Below are 17,452 nucleotides of genomic sequence, written 5' to 3' on the forward strand. Positions count from 1 at the left end.
AAATGTTCTTCACTGTTGTGTAAATAATCAGCTTGAGACTTTCAAGGTTGCACTTATACTTATGGGAGCAATGATATACCCATCCAACCTTATCATGTGTGGCTACAGGAGCTAATAACCTTGACAGTGCAGTAATTGTATCCCCTGAGATGTGCCAGCTGATGGCAATTAAACTATTTCTGTTTATATTTACAAAAGCAATATAAGTGTATGAGAAGCAGGTTTCCAAATGCACTGGATAAGGAGTTAGATAACTGTTGATTTTGCCTCAAGTATTTGCCAAACAACATTATAGTAAATATAACTTTTCTGTGGTTTAGGCTTTCTACTTGCAATGGCTAAAGGCAAATTACAACATTTACAACAATATAATTAGCTTATATATCCATTGTCATTTGCTGAGTTAAAAAAAACTCTTATGATATAAAACTAAATCAATCTTCTACATGACAATTCTTTTACCCTTTCAAAAATCAAAACAAGAAACAGGCACGGAAAGAAATAGCAAGGACCCAAATATATATATATATAAGAACAAACAGAGCACACCCTATAAAGGCTCAAACACCCAGGGTGCTGGCAAAAATAATAATAGTATACGGACAGTGAGCCGCACACACCAAGGTCTGGACCTTTTTGTTTCTCTCTATATGTATTGTCCGTGAGTTCGGACTAGGTCTTCAGACTGGTACGTTAGCTCCACTTCAGTTTGTACAATTATATATTTGATAAGACAAACCATTTAAGACTTTGCATGATTTTTCCATTGACTGTATATTGTATGCATCACTAAGTAATATTATTGTTGTAGAACAATGCTAATCCCATAAAATCCCTTGGGCAGCTAGAAGATTTCACCTGCTTCACAATTTTCCCAGGTTTCTAGGCAACAAAATTGCCAGGCTAATCAGGTACGGGGGTCTGCAGCCATTCCCAAAGATCCCAAGGGTGGAACATAAGTTTAAAGGGCATAGAAGGAAACTGTCATTCCCACTGAAAAAAAGGAAAAATAAAGAACAAAAAGCCCAGGTACTTACACAGCAATTCCCGGATCTATACCGCAACTACAAAAAAAGAATTCGTTGTACACAATGGCAAAGGTTTGACACAATATGGGTTTATATGGGGCAGCACAGGAGTAAATTTAGCACATGTACCTTACATCACTGAAATCTATGCTCCAGTTCCTTGCAGCGTTCAAAAACATACTGTATATTTACGTACATCAGTCTCTTATGAAATTGATTTTTCCGTGCATTTAACTTTCTGTGGCTTGAAAGAAAAATTAGCTTGCAAACTCCACTGGGGCAAGCACTGTTGTAAATAATGAAATATACACTGTAAAGTGTTTTGTGATATGTAGTATATGTGTGTGTATACACACACACATATATAGGATATATAAAGGATAATATCAGTTCTATGCATTAGAAAGTAGGGAGAAAGGAGAGCCTATAATTTAATATATATACTGTGTATATATATATATATATATATATATATGTGTATATATATATATATATATATATATATATATACACATACTTACACACCGATGCACATTGTTAATTAAACATCTGACATATACAACTTAAGCTTATTCTTTTTGTTGGAATAAATAGTATACATCACATCATATGTACCAGATACATCAATAAAGTTTACTTTCGTGTACATAGAGAGATCAAGTTAACTTTTGCCTGTGTCAGAATACAGTTGATTAGGCTTCGTGATGGACACTTGTAGTTTGTTGTTCCAGGTGAGGTTTATTGTTTACTACAAATAGAGAACCATGAAACAGGATTCATAAGCTGGTAGATACCATCTCATATGTGGATAGAAACAGGGTATGCTGTTCTGTAAAGGGGACTGCAGTGAAACTAGTTCTCATGGGCATCTCCCATGAGTACAGGTGGAGCTCTTGGCATAATAAACTATACTTGGAGAAACTTTGGTACAGGTTCCTCTGAGTATAGTTTACGATACTCAAATGTCTTAATGTCCTTAATGTATTAATAATGGGTGGTCTCTTGTTTATCTCCATCAGCAAAAACTCTGCTGCCAGAAAAAAAAATTATAGATTATAACATACAGTAGATTATAATATAGAATGAACTGCAGTGATTCCCAGTTTTATATGTATTTCTGCTTTTTTTGTTTGGCTTAACCAGCTATGATAATTATTAAAGGAGTTAGTTAAACTTAGTTAAACTTAACTAAGAATTACTATAGAAATGTGGCACATGTTTGGGGTCATCTGTACTAACAAGGAAAACAGTCCTTAAGTAGTAAAAATAAATGCTCCCTGTAATCACAGCACATGTAATCACAGCACATGATTAAGCTTAGGGACTGACTGAAAATATACAATATATATAACAGTCACAATACAAGCTAATTAGCAATTAATTTAAATGTAATTTTAAAGATTAGCTTTTTAAAACAAGCTCAGATCATTCAAAGCATTTGACTGTTACTGACACTCAAAAGGATGCCTAAGATCCAAGATGGTGAGCTTGAAGGTCTGAATCATTACTTATAGGGCTGCAAAGCTCATCTACTGTTACTGTAAGATCAGTTTAATAAAATACCATATTTTAGCCATATTTATTTTTAGGTTTTAGTTCTTTGTTAATGCCAGGGATATACAGGGTACTTGTTAAACTATTAGCAGCCTCTGTTTTTTTCCGTTCCATGATTCCATAAGGAATAAAGATAAAACAGGTCAATAAGCAGGTTGCCCATCTGATGCAAGGCTTTGGGCAACGGCACAGAGAGCAATTTAATTGCTACTATGGAGTAGCATTAATCAAAACATTTAGTGCCACTACAGTACATTTTCCAGTAATGGCAATACCAATTGCTGCAAGTACTCCTGCACTGTTGCATTTTAAGATATCAGTTGCCAAGCAAAGGCAGCTCCCTATTGCCATTAACAAGATGCAACCCACAAAATCCCCATTACATATGCAATAGTGTCTTCAGTTTATTGGGAAAGACACAAATTTTACATGAAGGAAAATGAAATACAATAGTAAGGGAAACCAGCCAAAAGGCAAACTGTAAAGCACGTCTGATTGATTTGCTTTGGAGCAGCATAGAGTGACTTTGATCGACTTCCTATTCGAAGGTTATGGAATGCTCAGTATGTTAAAGATGGTGGAGCTTCAACTACATAAGGGAGTTTCAGATTTTAACTACAGGTTTCATCTTCATTCTTAAAAGTCATCAGACTCAGTGAAGGGAGAGAGTAATATCATTTTGCGTAAAGTGGTACTGCAACTAATTCTCTTTCAACTGCACAAGCTTTTGAACATATGTTATTGAAATTCATCCATCACTATACGGCCAAAAGTATTTGGACACATTTTTACCTAAACTTACCCGGACACTCCATCTAATATAAGTTGTCCTTATTTCCACTCATTGCTGAGAGAGGTGTGTTATTTTGGGGGTGTTTAGAGTCTTTTTTTTTAGGAATTTTGAAATAAAAAGGCTTATGTATCCTTTAAATATGGTATCCATAACTGGTAAAAGTTGTTTTCTATACAGCATGATGAACATTAACAGAGCACTATGGCTGTGATTACTTTGTTCTCATGACAATCTGATTACCTAAAACAATCCTCTTACTGGATTTGAGCTGGAAGACTTTCAGCCCATCCGACCTCTGTAGAATAAATATCTGAGGAAGTTTTGCTTAAGCCATGGTTTCAAAGAGTAAACATGTATGTATTTTTGGCTCCATCGATGTACAGTGGTAGAAAATTGCATAATAAAGTAGCCTAACAGTTGTTTTTTGATTGCAGGGGTCATTTACCTAGCCCTTTACAGGTGTGGGCCAAGCCCACCGGGCGCCCTAGGCAACCCGGTCAGCCAACTCCGCCCACCTCCCCGGCCCCCGAACGGCGCATGCGCGCCAAAGCACAGGAGGAGGTGCAGGGGGGGGGCGGTGCGATTAAATCGGTCATTGCCTCCACCGCTAATGACAAGCGGAGGAGGCAATGACAAAGTAGCACTAGGGGTAGGCAGGAGAGGTACCTGCCTGGTGGCCCCTAATCCTTGCGCCCTAGGCAGCTGCCTCTTCTGCCTACCCCTAGTTCTGGCCCTGGCCCTTTAACTTGCATTTTGGGGAGAGGATGAGGATAAAGGCAAATAGCTTGAAATTAATACACAATTAAGAATAAGTAAACATATGCTAAGAATATTTTGAACTCTATTTATTTGTTAAATACATAAATTAATTTTAAAGTTAAACTTCTCCCTGGCTGCTACCTGAAGCTGAAGAACTGTGGCGTCAAAGAGGATAGCAGATAACTGATTGGCCATGTACAGTAATTGATTATCAAGTAACTTGTCCAAACAGATTGCTACTGTATACTAGTGGTCTTAAAAAGCAAACAGTGCTGTAACACTTGATGCAAAGGTTAGCATGCGCTTTGCTTGCAGCCTTCTTTGCAGATCTGCATCCATGACCCCACACACAAGACAGTCCTTTACAAAGTAACAAGCTGCTTCTGCCAAATTTGCAGTTTTCTGAAAATCTGTGTTGCTCTGCTATATAAACAGCAGCTGTCTGTGTTTGTTAAAATGGATCCTCAGCAGTTTCAGATGGTGTTGGTGCAAAATCATTTTTAGCTACTTAATAATTTCTTCCAATCATCAGTCAGCAGTGGGTTTAGTTGGAAGATACCAAAGAGCAAGCAATCTTAAAAGTTCTAGAGCCTATGACACTCAGCAGCACATTACATTGTTGCTCGGGTTAGTCACCTTATTTGCTTATAGAAAGGACTACAATCTTTCTGCACAAGAATCCCAATATGATGATCTGGCAATGGGAAACTACTCTAAGTTGCCCAGGGACACTATTATGGAAACAGTAGTCTTTCTATTTGTGCTCACAGAAATCACAGAACAGTTTATACTAAGGGAAAATGCATGGTACAACTATCCAACAATTGAAGAGGAAAAAGGGTTAGAAAAGGTTAGAAATGATTAGAAAGGGTTAGGTTCCAGCAGGGCAGAATGACACAAAGCAGTTTAAGTAAAACAGCACCTTCTAGTAAACTCACATATAGTCAATATACAATGTATTATCTATTGTAAAACATAAGGATAAGTCACCAAGGAGATCATTGACCATATAAAAGTACAAGGCTGAAGGTAATTTTCCTAGGCTATTTTTACTATTTCTGGAGTGCACCACCTGTGACTATGTTTTATATATACACAATTATATGTAGTTGACATAGTACCCAACATAGCTAAATAGCAAATTAGAACAATCCCAGGAAAAGCATGTAGCAAAAACTCAACAATTTATGTAGCCACATGGTCTGAAGTGACATAATGTTACAGATTTGGCTTAGGTTAGGTCAGGCACTTGTATTTGGCCAAGTCCTGCTGAAAAAGCTTCCATTTAAATACTGTGAATTTGGGATTTGGTACATCCCTATGGCATTTGCCAGAGAGACTTCAGGGGCGGGCCAGCCCTAGGCAACCGGGTCGGCCACCTTTCCCCTGCACCTCTCCCCCCTCGCATTTGCTTTGAGGTGGAACACTGCATAATGACAAGCGGCAGGGCAATGACAAGGGAGAGCGGACTAGGGGAAGGCAGGAGCCTGGAACCCCCCAATCGTTGCGCCCTAGGCGGATGCCTCTTCTGCCTACCCCTAGTTCCGGCCTTGGCTGTACCCATAACAGATTACAAGTTCCCTTAGTAGGGTGAACAACTTTCATTCAGGGGTACTTCACCCAGAAAATGTTTTTTGCTTAATAAACTATGTAATTCTAAGAAACTTTCCAATATACTTTAAACATTTTCAATGGTTATAAACATATGTGTTACTGTAATTGCAATTGAAAGCTGTACAGTTATAGGCTCAGGAAACCCGTTATTCAGAAAACTCCAAATTACAGGAAAGTCATCTCCTATAGAATCCATTTTAATCAAATGATTAAAATGTTTCCTTTTTCTCTGTAATAATAAGACAGTACGTTGTACTTGATCTCAACTTAGATATAACCAATTCTTACTGGAGGAAAAACAATCCTATTGTGTTCATTTAATGTTTAAGTGATTTTTTAGCACACTTAGGGGCACATTTATCAAAGTACGATTGCCTCCGAATACAAAAAAATCAAATTTTTTCTGTTTTCATACCTTGTGTATTTTCGCCGATTTTTTCTGTAATTTGTGCAACTTTTTCGTACTGTGCGTCAAAAATTACGCGATAAAATGGTATCGTTGTGCAGAGTACAAAAGTTTCGGATTCATTCAAGCTTCGGTATCGTGCCTTTCCTTGGGCCAGGTTGGAGCTGCAGAGTGCCATTGAGTCCTATGGGAGGCTTTCCTTGGGCCAGGTTGGAGCTGCAGAGTGCCATTGAGCCCTATGGGAGGCTTTCCTTGGGCCAGGTTGGAGCTGCAGAGTGCCATTGAGCCCTATGGGAGGCTTTCCTTGGGCCAGGTTGGAGCTGCAGAGTGCCATTGAGCCCTATGGGAGACTTTCCTTGGGCCAGGTTGGAGCTGCAGAGTGCCATTGAGCCCTATGGGAGACTTTCCTTGGGCCAGGTTGGAGCTGCAGAGTGCCATTGAGCCCTATGGGAGACTTTCCTTGGGCCAGGTTGGAGCTGCAGAGTGCCATTGAGCCCTATGGGAGACTTTCCTTGGGCCAGGTTGGAGCTGCAGAGTGCCATTGAGCCCTATGGGAGACTTTCCTTGGGCCAGGTTGGAGCTGCAGAGTGCCATTAAGTCCAAAATCATGCACAGAAGGATCAAAGTCAGAAAGGTTTTCCCGCAGTTTACGATAGTTCGGATACGAACATTGTGTGACTTTCGATATTATCGTGACTAATACGATTTTTTCGTAAGCATTTTTGTGATATTTGCGATCATCAGAAATTATTGTATTTAATCCAAATTTTTCTCATTTTGGGATTTGAACTCGTACTTTGATGAATGTGCCCTTTAAGGTATGGTGATCCAAATAATGGAAAGGCCCCTGGAAAAAACCCAGGTCCCAAGCATTGTAGATAACATGTCCCATACCCATAATTGTTTATCCCTTTCTGTTCTCTGGCTCAATGTAACAGAACCAGGGAAGTACCTTTCTAAATAGCATTTCAATAAATAATGTGTAATTTTGTATTTCGCACTGCATACAAATTGCAGACATCAAATTAAGAAGTGCATTAAGTAGGCCACCTGCCATTCCGATTCAGTGGTCTGTTTGTTGCTGCTAAGTGGGGTGTGATCAAAATGGCCCAATGTTTATTAACCAGATGTTTAACAGATACAATACTATACTGAGAGGTGGCTGCAAAATATTTAAAATCTCCTTTTGGTTTATACTCATATATTTATTATATGCAAAGTATTTTTACAGACTGCATTCAGGGGATCCTGCAGCGAGTGTAAAATTTGATGTGGGATATCCAAAATATTTGTAAGAATACTGTGGGTCATGGGAGACTGGGGGTGAAAAGGCAAAATCAGATAACTCACCAAAAAAAAGTTGGGGTGACAGCTCTGGGTTATGCAAGCAGTGACATAGTCATCAAAGGGGCAGCTCCTCTCCAAACTATAGGATGATGCCAGACAGCCATTTTTCTGACCTGCGTTGGCAGCAGCAATAGCAGTGGCCCTGACATACTGTATTTACATCTTCCCACTCACCCCAGCCACACCTACGTACCACTGTTATACTCACCCCAGCCACGCCTACCTACCACTCTTATACTCACCCCAGCCACGCCTACCTACCACTCTTATACTCACCCCAGCCACACCTACCTACCATTCTTATACTTACCGCAGCCACTCCTACCTACAACTCTTATACTCACCCCAGCCACTCCTACCTGCCACTCTTATACTCACCCCAGCCACTCCTACTTACCACTCTTATACTCACCTCAGCCACTCCTACCTACCACTCTTATACTCACCCCAGCCACTCCTACCTACCACTCTTATACTCACCCCAGCCACTCCTACCTTCCACTGTTTTACTCACCCCAGACACTCCTACCTACCACTCTTATACTCACCCCAGCCACTCCTACCTACCACTCTTATATTCACCCCAGCCACTTCTACCTACCACTGTTTTACTCACCCCAGCCACTTTTACATATCCTGCTCATATTTCACCCTATCCTTCCCCTAGTGCAGTGATCCCCAGCCAGTGGCTAGGGGGCTCACCAACCCCTTGGATGTTGCTCTCAGTGCCCCCAAACCAGGCAGTTATTTTTGAATTCCTGACTTGGTGGCAAGTTTTGGTTGAATAAATACAAGATTTACTACCACATAGAGGCTACCTAATAGCCAATCTTAGTCCTTATTTGGCTCCTCCATGAACTTTTATGATGCTTGTGTTGCTCCCCAAGTCTTTTTGCATTTGACTGTGGCTCACGAATAAGAAAGGTTGGGGACCCCTGCCCTAGTGTGTCACAATTACTGGGAGTTGCTAAACTTATTGGCCACTAGGTGGTGTTGATCTGTTCGTAACTATCATGAGCTAATTATTATGTTGGTTTGAAAAACCCAACATACTGTTCTACGACTTCAGCGTATTCTTCTGATTCTTCTTTTTCTTCTTATTCTTAGCGCACCCCGTTTTCTAAAAAGCACAAGAAAAAAAGGGGGAAAAAGCACACAAACGGAATTGCTGGTGTTAAAAAATACCTCCAACCTGTTTATTGCAGAGTGTACATACAGACCAAACGTTTCAAGAGCTACATGCTCTCTTCATCAGTAGAAAAAGCACACACTCTTCATCCACTGATGAAGAGAGCATGTAGCTCTTGATACGTTTGGTCTGTATGTACACTCTGCAATAAACAGGTTGGAGGTAACCATACAGACGCAGGGAGAACATACAGGCTCTCTTCAGATAGTGCCCTGGCTGGAATCAAAGTCAGGACCTACTGAGCCCCCCTGTATTAGTATAAATCCACATATTTATTAATACAGAGTTCCTGTGCACGGAGGAGGGCACCACTTTCCCTGTAGTTAAATTCTAGGGGCCACATTGTGCCTGTTGTGACATTAAATGACATAAAATGAGGGCTACACTGTGCCTATCTATTGTATATGTCAGTACTGTGATTCAAAGTTTGCATCAAAGTTCTAATGCTAGAGAGCCAAACTATGCCTGTCGTGCAGTTCTGATGGCCACACTGTGTCTATCATGAAATGCTTAGGGCCATACTGTACCTAATGAAAAATTCTGGGGCTACACTGTGCCTGTCATTGGGGGCTGAATAGGTGGCCCACTCTTCATTTTTGATCTATTGAAAGTACATAGAATAAGTGCAGCATTATATGCACTGTGTAAGTGGCTCATATAAAGCCCCATTTACTTCAGTTTTTTCCCTTACTGTCCTTTCTAACTAATACTATTGTCCCTTTTTTCGAAATTTCATCTTTTATTTTAGTAACATTTTAGAAACATTATTAGCGACAATAGTGCCCATTGGGCAATCATTTTTTTATATATTAAAACAGCCAAACAAGTAAAATCCATGTTTGCCCAACAAGCAAAGGAAGGCCAAGCCGGCCCGGTGCCCCAGGCCACTCAGCCCGCCACCTCACCCCCACCACTTCCCTCTCTGCTACCCCCGTGCGTATACGAATGGGGACACTGTAGAGGGGGGAACAAGGTGCACAGATACTGTGAAGGGGGGGACCAATGGGAAATCAGCTACGGGGGTAAGAGATCCCAGACTAGGGTTAGCAAAAGAGGTATCTGCCTAGTGCCCCCTCACTGTTGCACCCTAGGCAGGCGCCTCTTCTACCTACCCCTAGTTCAGGCCCAACCAACATGCTTTACATTCACTAGTATGCATTAAAAAGGTATTTGTTTTGTTTGGTTTGGGACACGTGGTTTAACATTTAGCTTGGGTTTTAGAGCCCCTTTAAATCATATAAGCTGTGATTGAGATAATGGTTAAAACAACAGTGCTTTGACTTTGGAGATGCTAGACTGTCCCTAAAGCTAAGAACTATTTTTTTCATCTTTTTTTACTTCCATTTTTGAGCGCGCTGAGACTTATGTGGTAAATATAAACTTTTACTTTAAAATTTCATTGCAGTGATTTCAACAAGGTCCTCTTTAAGCTTTCTGTCCACAAATGATAAACAATTGATGTTTAGCTAATTTAAATTATTTAATTTCTAATTAATCTCTGATTCTGACAAATTAGCAGAGGTAAGATTATTTCCTCTTGGGTAGGGATGGGCGAAATAATTCGCACAGAGAATAAATTATCTGCGTGAAAATAAAATTCACTTTGATGCGGGCTGCGCTTTCTCTGACACGCGCGTCGGCTTTTATTGCGTGCGTCAAAAGAATGGCGCAAACGTTAAAAAAACTACACACTTGTCCTTGAAAATTTAATATAGTAACGGCTTTAATCCCACATTAACCCTTTTGTGGGTGTGTTTGCTTGTAATGGCATTATGCTTTAAGGAAACATGCTTGCTGTAGGCTGACTTTAAGTAAATATGTAATGGTGCTGCAAAAATACACCTGGCATAGTGACATAGTAGCATGAGAATGTTACACCTTCACTCCTCTTTATGCTGCTTATGAATTTAGATTTGCTGCCATTGTTGCAGCAGTTTGCTGTACAATAATGATGCCATATTGCTTATCACACCTTGTTGTACAGACTGATTTACATTTTGACATTGGAGATGGTTAGACTGTCCCTAAAGTTAGGAATATTTTTTTTCTAATTGTTTTTTGTATACTGTTTTAATTTCCATTGCCAATAATTCTGTGATTTTAGGTAAACTGATTCCCCGTGGGTAACTATAGATACATGCTCCAGCTTAGGTTTGCCTTAAACCTTATGAGCTGTGACTTTGCTGATGATGTCACAATGCTTTGGAACACACCCTGTACAGCTTGCTTTATGCTGATGATGTCACAATGCTTTGGAACACACCCTGTACAGCTTGCTGGTGATGTCATAATGGTCAACTGACATCTTAAGCAGTTTGCTGTAAACTGTTCTCATTTGTGCTTTGGCTTTGGAGATGGCTCTACTGTCTCTGAAGCTAACAGCAATTTTTTTATTCTTTTTTGCAATCTATGTTTTAATTTCTATTTCTGAGAGCGCTGAGACTTGTGGTAAGTATTATTTAAAGGGGCTGGGTATACATAATGAACTTTATTAATGTATTTGATAAATATTATATATTACATAACCCCTGTATGTAGATTAAATAACATTTTAGCCAATTACATTTTCATTAGCTATATGTAGCTGATTGTTTAATTTAGAATAACCATTTTTCACTTAAAGCATTGCACTGTATTGAATTCTCTCTTTTCCGTAACAGAATGTGGAAAAAGGCCTCTAATAAAGGACAGCCAGCGTAACTCTCGTATAGTTGGAGGAGTAAATTCCCAGCCAGGAGCATGGCCCTGGCTAGTAAGCATCCAGGCTTGGAGAGGTTCTGATTATGGACATTTCTGTGGCGGCACAATCCTGAACAACCAATGGATTTTGACAGCGGCCCACTGTCTCATCGATTACAAAACGTAAGAATTTTAGCTTTAGTTAAACTAATATTGGAGATGGGAAACTTGATAGTGCAGTAAATAAATAATTAACTTTAACACTTGCTTCACAAAAAATGTGATTTGGCCCAGCATGTGGGAGGCCAAACTGGTTGCTTGGTGACTTTGTCAAACAAGTGGATCCCAACATGTATTGCCAGCTAAATATATTTAAGCAAGGTTAACCTAGCTAGGGTTTATTAGGAATAATTAAACAATAAGCTGCACTATATAAGTCATAATTGGAAATACATAATTGATGATTTTTATTAATAAGTCATTGTTGATACTTTCAAATACACATTAGAATGCCTACAAATCTTGACATGCTTTTCTGTTCTTTTTCAGAACATTTGACACAATTAGAGTTGTAATTGGAGCACGCAAGCTTTCTAAGCTAGGTTCGGAAACCCAGATTCGAAAGGTTAAACAGCTAATACTTCATGAAAAGTATTTGAGAGAAGGAAAACATTCTTATGACATTGGTTTGATTCTGCTGGATGAGCCCATCAAATTTAATGATTACACCCAGCGGGCCTGTTTACCTTCTGCTTCACTAAATGTGGCACAGAAGACCAACTGCTACGTAGCAGGATGGGGTGTTCTCGAAGAAAAAGGTAATTGTCAATTTTTGCCTTATCATTAGTGCATGATTTTATATATAGATATTATTACTGAATTACAGTTACGAATGTCCCAATCATTTTTGGATTCAGACTCCCAAATATGTCTGAAACTGAGCCTGAAACTAAGCCTAATCTGACCCTTAATTTACATATTCAATTTTGAATTTGTATTATTTCCACAAGGTTAACTTTTTCAATTCCTTTTCTTTTTCATATTTAGAGATAGCAGCTGCAGATATCCTGCAAGAAGCTGGTGTGTTTTTCATCAATAAGGAACTTTGCAACAGCAAGGAGTGGTATAATGGCAAAGTATACCCATACAACCTGTGTGCTGGTCATAAGGAAGGCAAGATTGACAGCTGCCAGGTAGGAGGAATATTCCGCATATAAACTATTGTACTTTTCTATGCAAAAACTGTTTAAGGTTGTGTTAATTTGGCTGTTCTTTTTTTCTAGGGTGACAGTGGAGGTCCCCTTATGTGCAAGAGAAAGACATCTAATGATTATATTGTGGTTGGAGTGACAAGCTGGGGAATAGGCTGTGCCCGAAAGCAACGGCCTGGGATTTACATCTCTACCCAGTATTTTAACGAATGGATTGAAAGCAAGATCACCAAGAAAGCAGAGGGCCAAACTAGGCCAAAGAGGTCTTTACTGAAAAAGATCTTTTTTCCTCAACTACCCACTCAGCTACCGACAACACAGAGTCATAAAGTGAAGCTACAACCGACGGATACATTTGAGCTAGAAGCAGCCAATGAACATCTTACAGATACAAATTCAGTTCAGCGTGTCCAGGTAATACCAACAGCTGATCCTGAGCACGTGGACTTGCTCCAATCTATATGGCATAGTTTGACACAGATTTATAGACGCATCACTGCCTATTTACGCAACCTCCTTACTGGACGCAATGGAGGACTGACTTAACTTGGAGTTGCATTTAGATTACAATGATCTCCTGTAAGGACTATGAAGATTTTCATTCATCCAGGTCATGGTATATCTAGTATAAGAGCATTCTGGACAAGGGATTCTGGACAATTTCCCCTTTCCGAGGAACGTAACTTCATGTACCTGGACCAGGAATGTATAATTACACCACTGACTGCACTTTTGATTATTATTTAAATAAAGCTATAAAAAAATTTCAATGAATTTCATCTTGGCTGTGATTTGTTATTGGGTAACGATCCCTTTTTTTGTTACATGTATTGGAGGCCCTGTGAATTCTTTCAAATCAACAGTCCTACAGTTTTCTAGGTCTAGTGTAAATAAATTAACATTAATTTGGCATCTGCAGTGAGAGACAAACCAAAACAGTTGGCTGTACCCAGGGGTGGGCCAAGCCGACCAGGCCCCCATTGTGTAATGACAAGCGGCTGGGGCAACGATAAGGGAGCGTGGACTAGGGGAAGGCAGGAAAGGTTTCTGCCTGGCACCCCCCAATTGTTACACCCTAGGCAGGCATCTCTTCTGCCTACCCCAAGTTCTGGCCCTGAGAGACCTGAAATATTACCAGGAAACAGTTAGAGAATCAGCGCTTCCTGAGAACACCATTATGGGGACCTGGGGCACTTGCTGGGGCCCTACTTGAGAGTGAAACTCTACCCATGCTTGTATATAGGTAAAACAAAAGATTTAATTTTAGCATTATAAATAGTTGGGTGATGTGCAGGTTCAGTCAGCAGGTGGCGACAAGCCCCCCTTACCATAGCTTATATAAAGGAATGTTTTAGGCAGGCACTTTCTACTTTTACATCTTTAGAGAAATAGACACAACAGAGTCAGACCAGGTGGGTACCAGTTCATTGCTAGGATAGACAAAGATGTAGGAGATTCTAACTAGCTTGCTCTAGGAGCGAGAGTTAGACATGACAGCTAGCAAGGACAGCTTGAGTCCCCATGAGGAGGCCACTGCCACTGCTCATACAAGCAAGAACTTGCAAATTCAATCATCACCCTCCATGGGCCTTTGTTCCGTTCCCTCCCTTGAAATAACTCTCTCTGGTCTTGCACCATATACAACTGAGTCTGCTGCTTAACCCATATTCCAACCATGTAACAGTCACGTAGGCACAGTATGGTAAAACTAGAATATTAAACTGCACATATTCAAGCCCAAGCATCGGGAGGTAATTGAAATGGCAATATGATGCTCTAGTTAGTTTTTTTCCCAGGCCAGTAAAGTATTTTTCCAAAAAGGAGCTCTGGCCCAGGGAAAAACATATTTATTTATTTAATTGGTGGGATATCTAAAAATTTGGCACTCCCTAGTGAAATAGATTTTTCTTGACCTTGAAATGGCACTTTATAGTAAGTAAAACTATAGTAAAACAATTTCCTCCACAGGCAGTGGTGGCTAATGGGGTAGAAAATGCCCCAAACAAGCACTATTCTGCCTGTACTGGGAGGCAACTCCGGTTGTGGACAGCCATGCAGCGCCGGATTTCTTTATCGGTTCCACCAAAATTTTCTGTGAGCAAATTTTACTTTTGTCTGGACGGCATGCCAAAATCTATGCCACCCTAGGCCCGGGCCTTTGTGGCCTTGCCATGGCCTTCAGCCATATAGTTACATAGTTACATAGTTACATAGGGTTGAAAAAAGACCTGTGTCCATCAAGTTCAACCCATCCAAGTAAACCCAGCACACCTAACCCACACCTACCAATCTATACACTCACATACATAAACTATAAATACAACCACTAGTACTAACTGTAGATATTAGTATCACAATAGCCTTGGATATTCTGATTGATCAAGAACTCATCCAGGCCCCTCTTAAAGGCATTAACAGAATCTGCCATTACCACATCACTAGGAAGGGCATTCCACAACCTCACTGCCATGTTTGGCCACACACGTGTACATTATGAGTGAGTGTCCAAGTAAGCTAAAAAGCCTGTGCAAAAGCCCTTACCTGTCATTCTTCTCTGCTTCAGGCAGGGAGGACTGAGAAGTTAACTAAAAGTGCGCTAAATGAGGCAAACTTCATATTAAAGAATGGGATGTTTGGCTCAAAAAGTTACTTTTTAGCCTCTGGTAAAATGCCACCTGACACAATGTTCCCACCTTGCCTCATTACAGAAGTTCCTTGATTAAAGAATTGATAGAAAACATTGGGTACAGGTATTACAAAAAAAGGTACAAATTAAAGATGTGAGTGGCAGGGGGACAATGGAGTATGCAAGAAAGTCAAAAGGAATTTGATCTTGAGAAGTGCAATGGCTTAAGAGTAATGGAATAATTTAAGTATCTCCCTTCCATTAGTGGATGGAGCCTGATGGGATATGAAATCTAAAGTATATATATATATATAAAACAACAAGAGAAGGCGGCACTCAAAAGTTTTTTTCAAAAAGTGCAAAAAGGTGTATTCAGTTCATAATAATAAAACATCTTACATGTAGCCTGCATTTCTGTAGTAATTCAGCAACGTTTTCGGGCAAGCCCTGTGCCCTTTTATCAAGCTCAAACAAACAAACAAACAGTAGTGCGGTGCAATTCTCCAATTAAGTAGTCAAATACAGGAAGTGACACGATAGGTGATACCTTGGCAACGGTTATAAACAATTTTATCCACCTACACTCCCTGCATGTGTAACCCTTTGTGCAAACAATTGGAACATAATATATACATTTATAAAAAAAGATATAGATCATAGTCTTTGTTTAACCCTTTTGGTGCCAAAGACTGTAGTTTATGTATCCACCAAACTTCTCTCTGTTTCAATTTGAGTTCCCGATTCCTTCCATATTTTAGGGGCGGAATCCCTTCCAGGACCATAAATTTCAATTGGTCTGCTTTATGGCCCATATCCAAAAGATTTTTGGAAATGGGTAATTTGGTGTTCCCCAGATTATTGGAGGATTTATGTTGAGATATGCACGACTTAACCATTTGAGTGGGCTCGCCAATATAGATGAGTCCACAAGGATAAGTCAACGCATAGATTACATATTTAGAGATACAAGTATGGTACCCCCATAATTGGACTTTATGGACTACTTAATTGGAGAATTGCACCTGCACTACTGTCTGCTTTACATTCACTAGTATGCATTAAAAAGGTATTTGTTTTGTTTGGTTTGGGACACGTGGTTTAACATTTAGCTTGGGTTTTAGAGCCCCTTTAAATCATATAAGCTGTGATTGAGATAATGGTTAAAACAACAGTGCTTTGACTTTGGAGATGCTAGACTGTCCCTAAAGCTAAGAACTATTTTTTTCATCTTTTTTTACTTCCATTTTTGAGCGCGCTGAGACTTATGTGGTAAATATAAACTTTTACTTTAAAATTTCATTGCAGTGATTTCAACAAGGTCCTCTTTAAGCTTTCTGTCCACAAATGATAAACAATTGATGTTTAGCTAATTTAAATTATTTAATTTCTAATTAATCTCTGATTCTGACAAATTAGCAGAGGTAAGATTATTTCCTCTTGGGTAGGGATGGGCGAAATAATTCGCACAGAGAATAAATTATCTGCGTGAAAATAAAATTCACTTTGATGCGGGCTGCGCTTTCTCTGACACGCGCGTCGGCTTTTATTGCGTGCGTCAAAAGAATGACGCAAACGTTAAAAAAACTACACACTTGTCCTTGAAAATTTAATATAGTAACGGCTTTAATCCCACATTAACCCTTTTGTGGGTGTGTTTGCTTGTAATGGCATTATGCTTTAAGGAAACATGCTTGCTGTAGGCTGACTTTAAGTAAATATGTAATGGTGCTGCAAAAATACACCTGGCATAGTGACATAGTAGCATGAGAATGTTACACCTTCACTCCTCTTTATGCTGCTTATGAATTTAGATTTGCTGCCATTGTTGCAGCAGTTTGCTGTACAATAATGATGCCATATTGCTTATCACAGCTTGTTGTACAGACTGATTTACATTTTGACATTGGAGATGGTTAGACTGTCCCTAAAGTTAGGAATATTTTTTTTCTAATTGTTTTTTGTATACTGTTTTAATTTCCATTGCCAATAATTCTGTGATTTTAGGTAAACTGATTCCCCGTGGGTAACTATAGATACATGCTCCAGCTTAGGTTTGCCTTAAACCTTATGAGCTGTGACTTTGCTGATGATGTCACAATGCTTTGGAACACACCCTGTACAGCTTGCTTTATGCTGATGATGTCACAATGCTTTGGAACACACCCTGTACAGCTTGCTGGTGATGTCATAATGGTCAACTGACATCTTAAGCAGTTTGCTGTAAACTGTTCTCATTTGTGCTTTGG

The 17,452-nt window shown here is 39.6% G+C and overlaps 1 protein-coding gene across 1 annotated transcript; it reads left to right on the forward strand.

The window, feature by feature from the left end:
- The first annotated feature begins 11,036 nt into the window (after positions 1-11,036).
- LOC116412122 (acrosin-like) lies at positions 11,037-13,126 on the forward strand. Its single transcript, XM_031905710.1, has 5 exons — positions 11,037-11,138; positions 11,351-11,552; positions 11,919-12,187; positions 12,417-12,562; positions 12,653-13,126. The coding sequence occupies exons 1-5, from the start codon at positions 11,045-11,047 to the stop codon at positions 13,124-13,126; spliced, it is 1,185 nt and encodes a 394-aa protein (XP_031761570.1). The 5' UTR covers positions 11,037-11,044.
- Positions 13,127-17,452: the final 4,326 nt, after the last annotated feature.

This window comes from Xenopus tropicalis, chromosome 1 (assembly GCF_000004195.4).
Source record: "Xenopus tropicalis strain Nigerian chromosome 1, UCB_Xtro_10.0, whole genome shotgun sequence".
NCBI lineage: Eukaryota > Metazoa > Chordata > Amphibia > Anura > Pipidae > Xenopus > Xenopus tropicalis.

What these genes read in the sequence shown, in the direction of transcription:
- LOC116412122 (XM_031905710.1), top strand. Translation starts at nt 11,045, where the DNA reads ATGGCTCTACTGTCTCTGAAGCTAACAGCAATTTTTTTATTCTTTTTT. An exon ending in TGTCTCATCGATTACAAAAC is followed by an intron (nt 11,553 to 11,918) that starts GTAAGAATTTTA and finishes GTTCTTTTTCAG; the next exon opens with AACATTTGACACAATTAGAG. An exon ending in GCAAGATTGACAGCTGCCAG is followed by an intron (nt 12,563 to 12,652) that starts GTAGGAGGAATA and finishes CTTTTTTTCTAG; the next exon opens with GGTGACAGTGGAGGTCCCCT.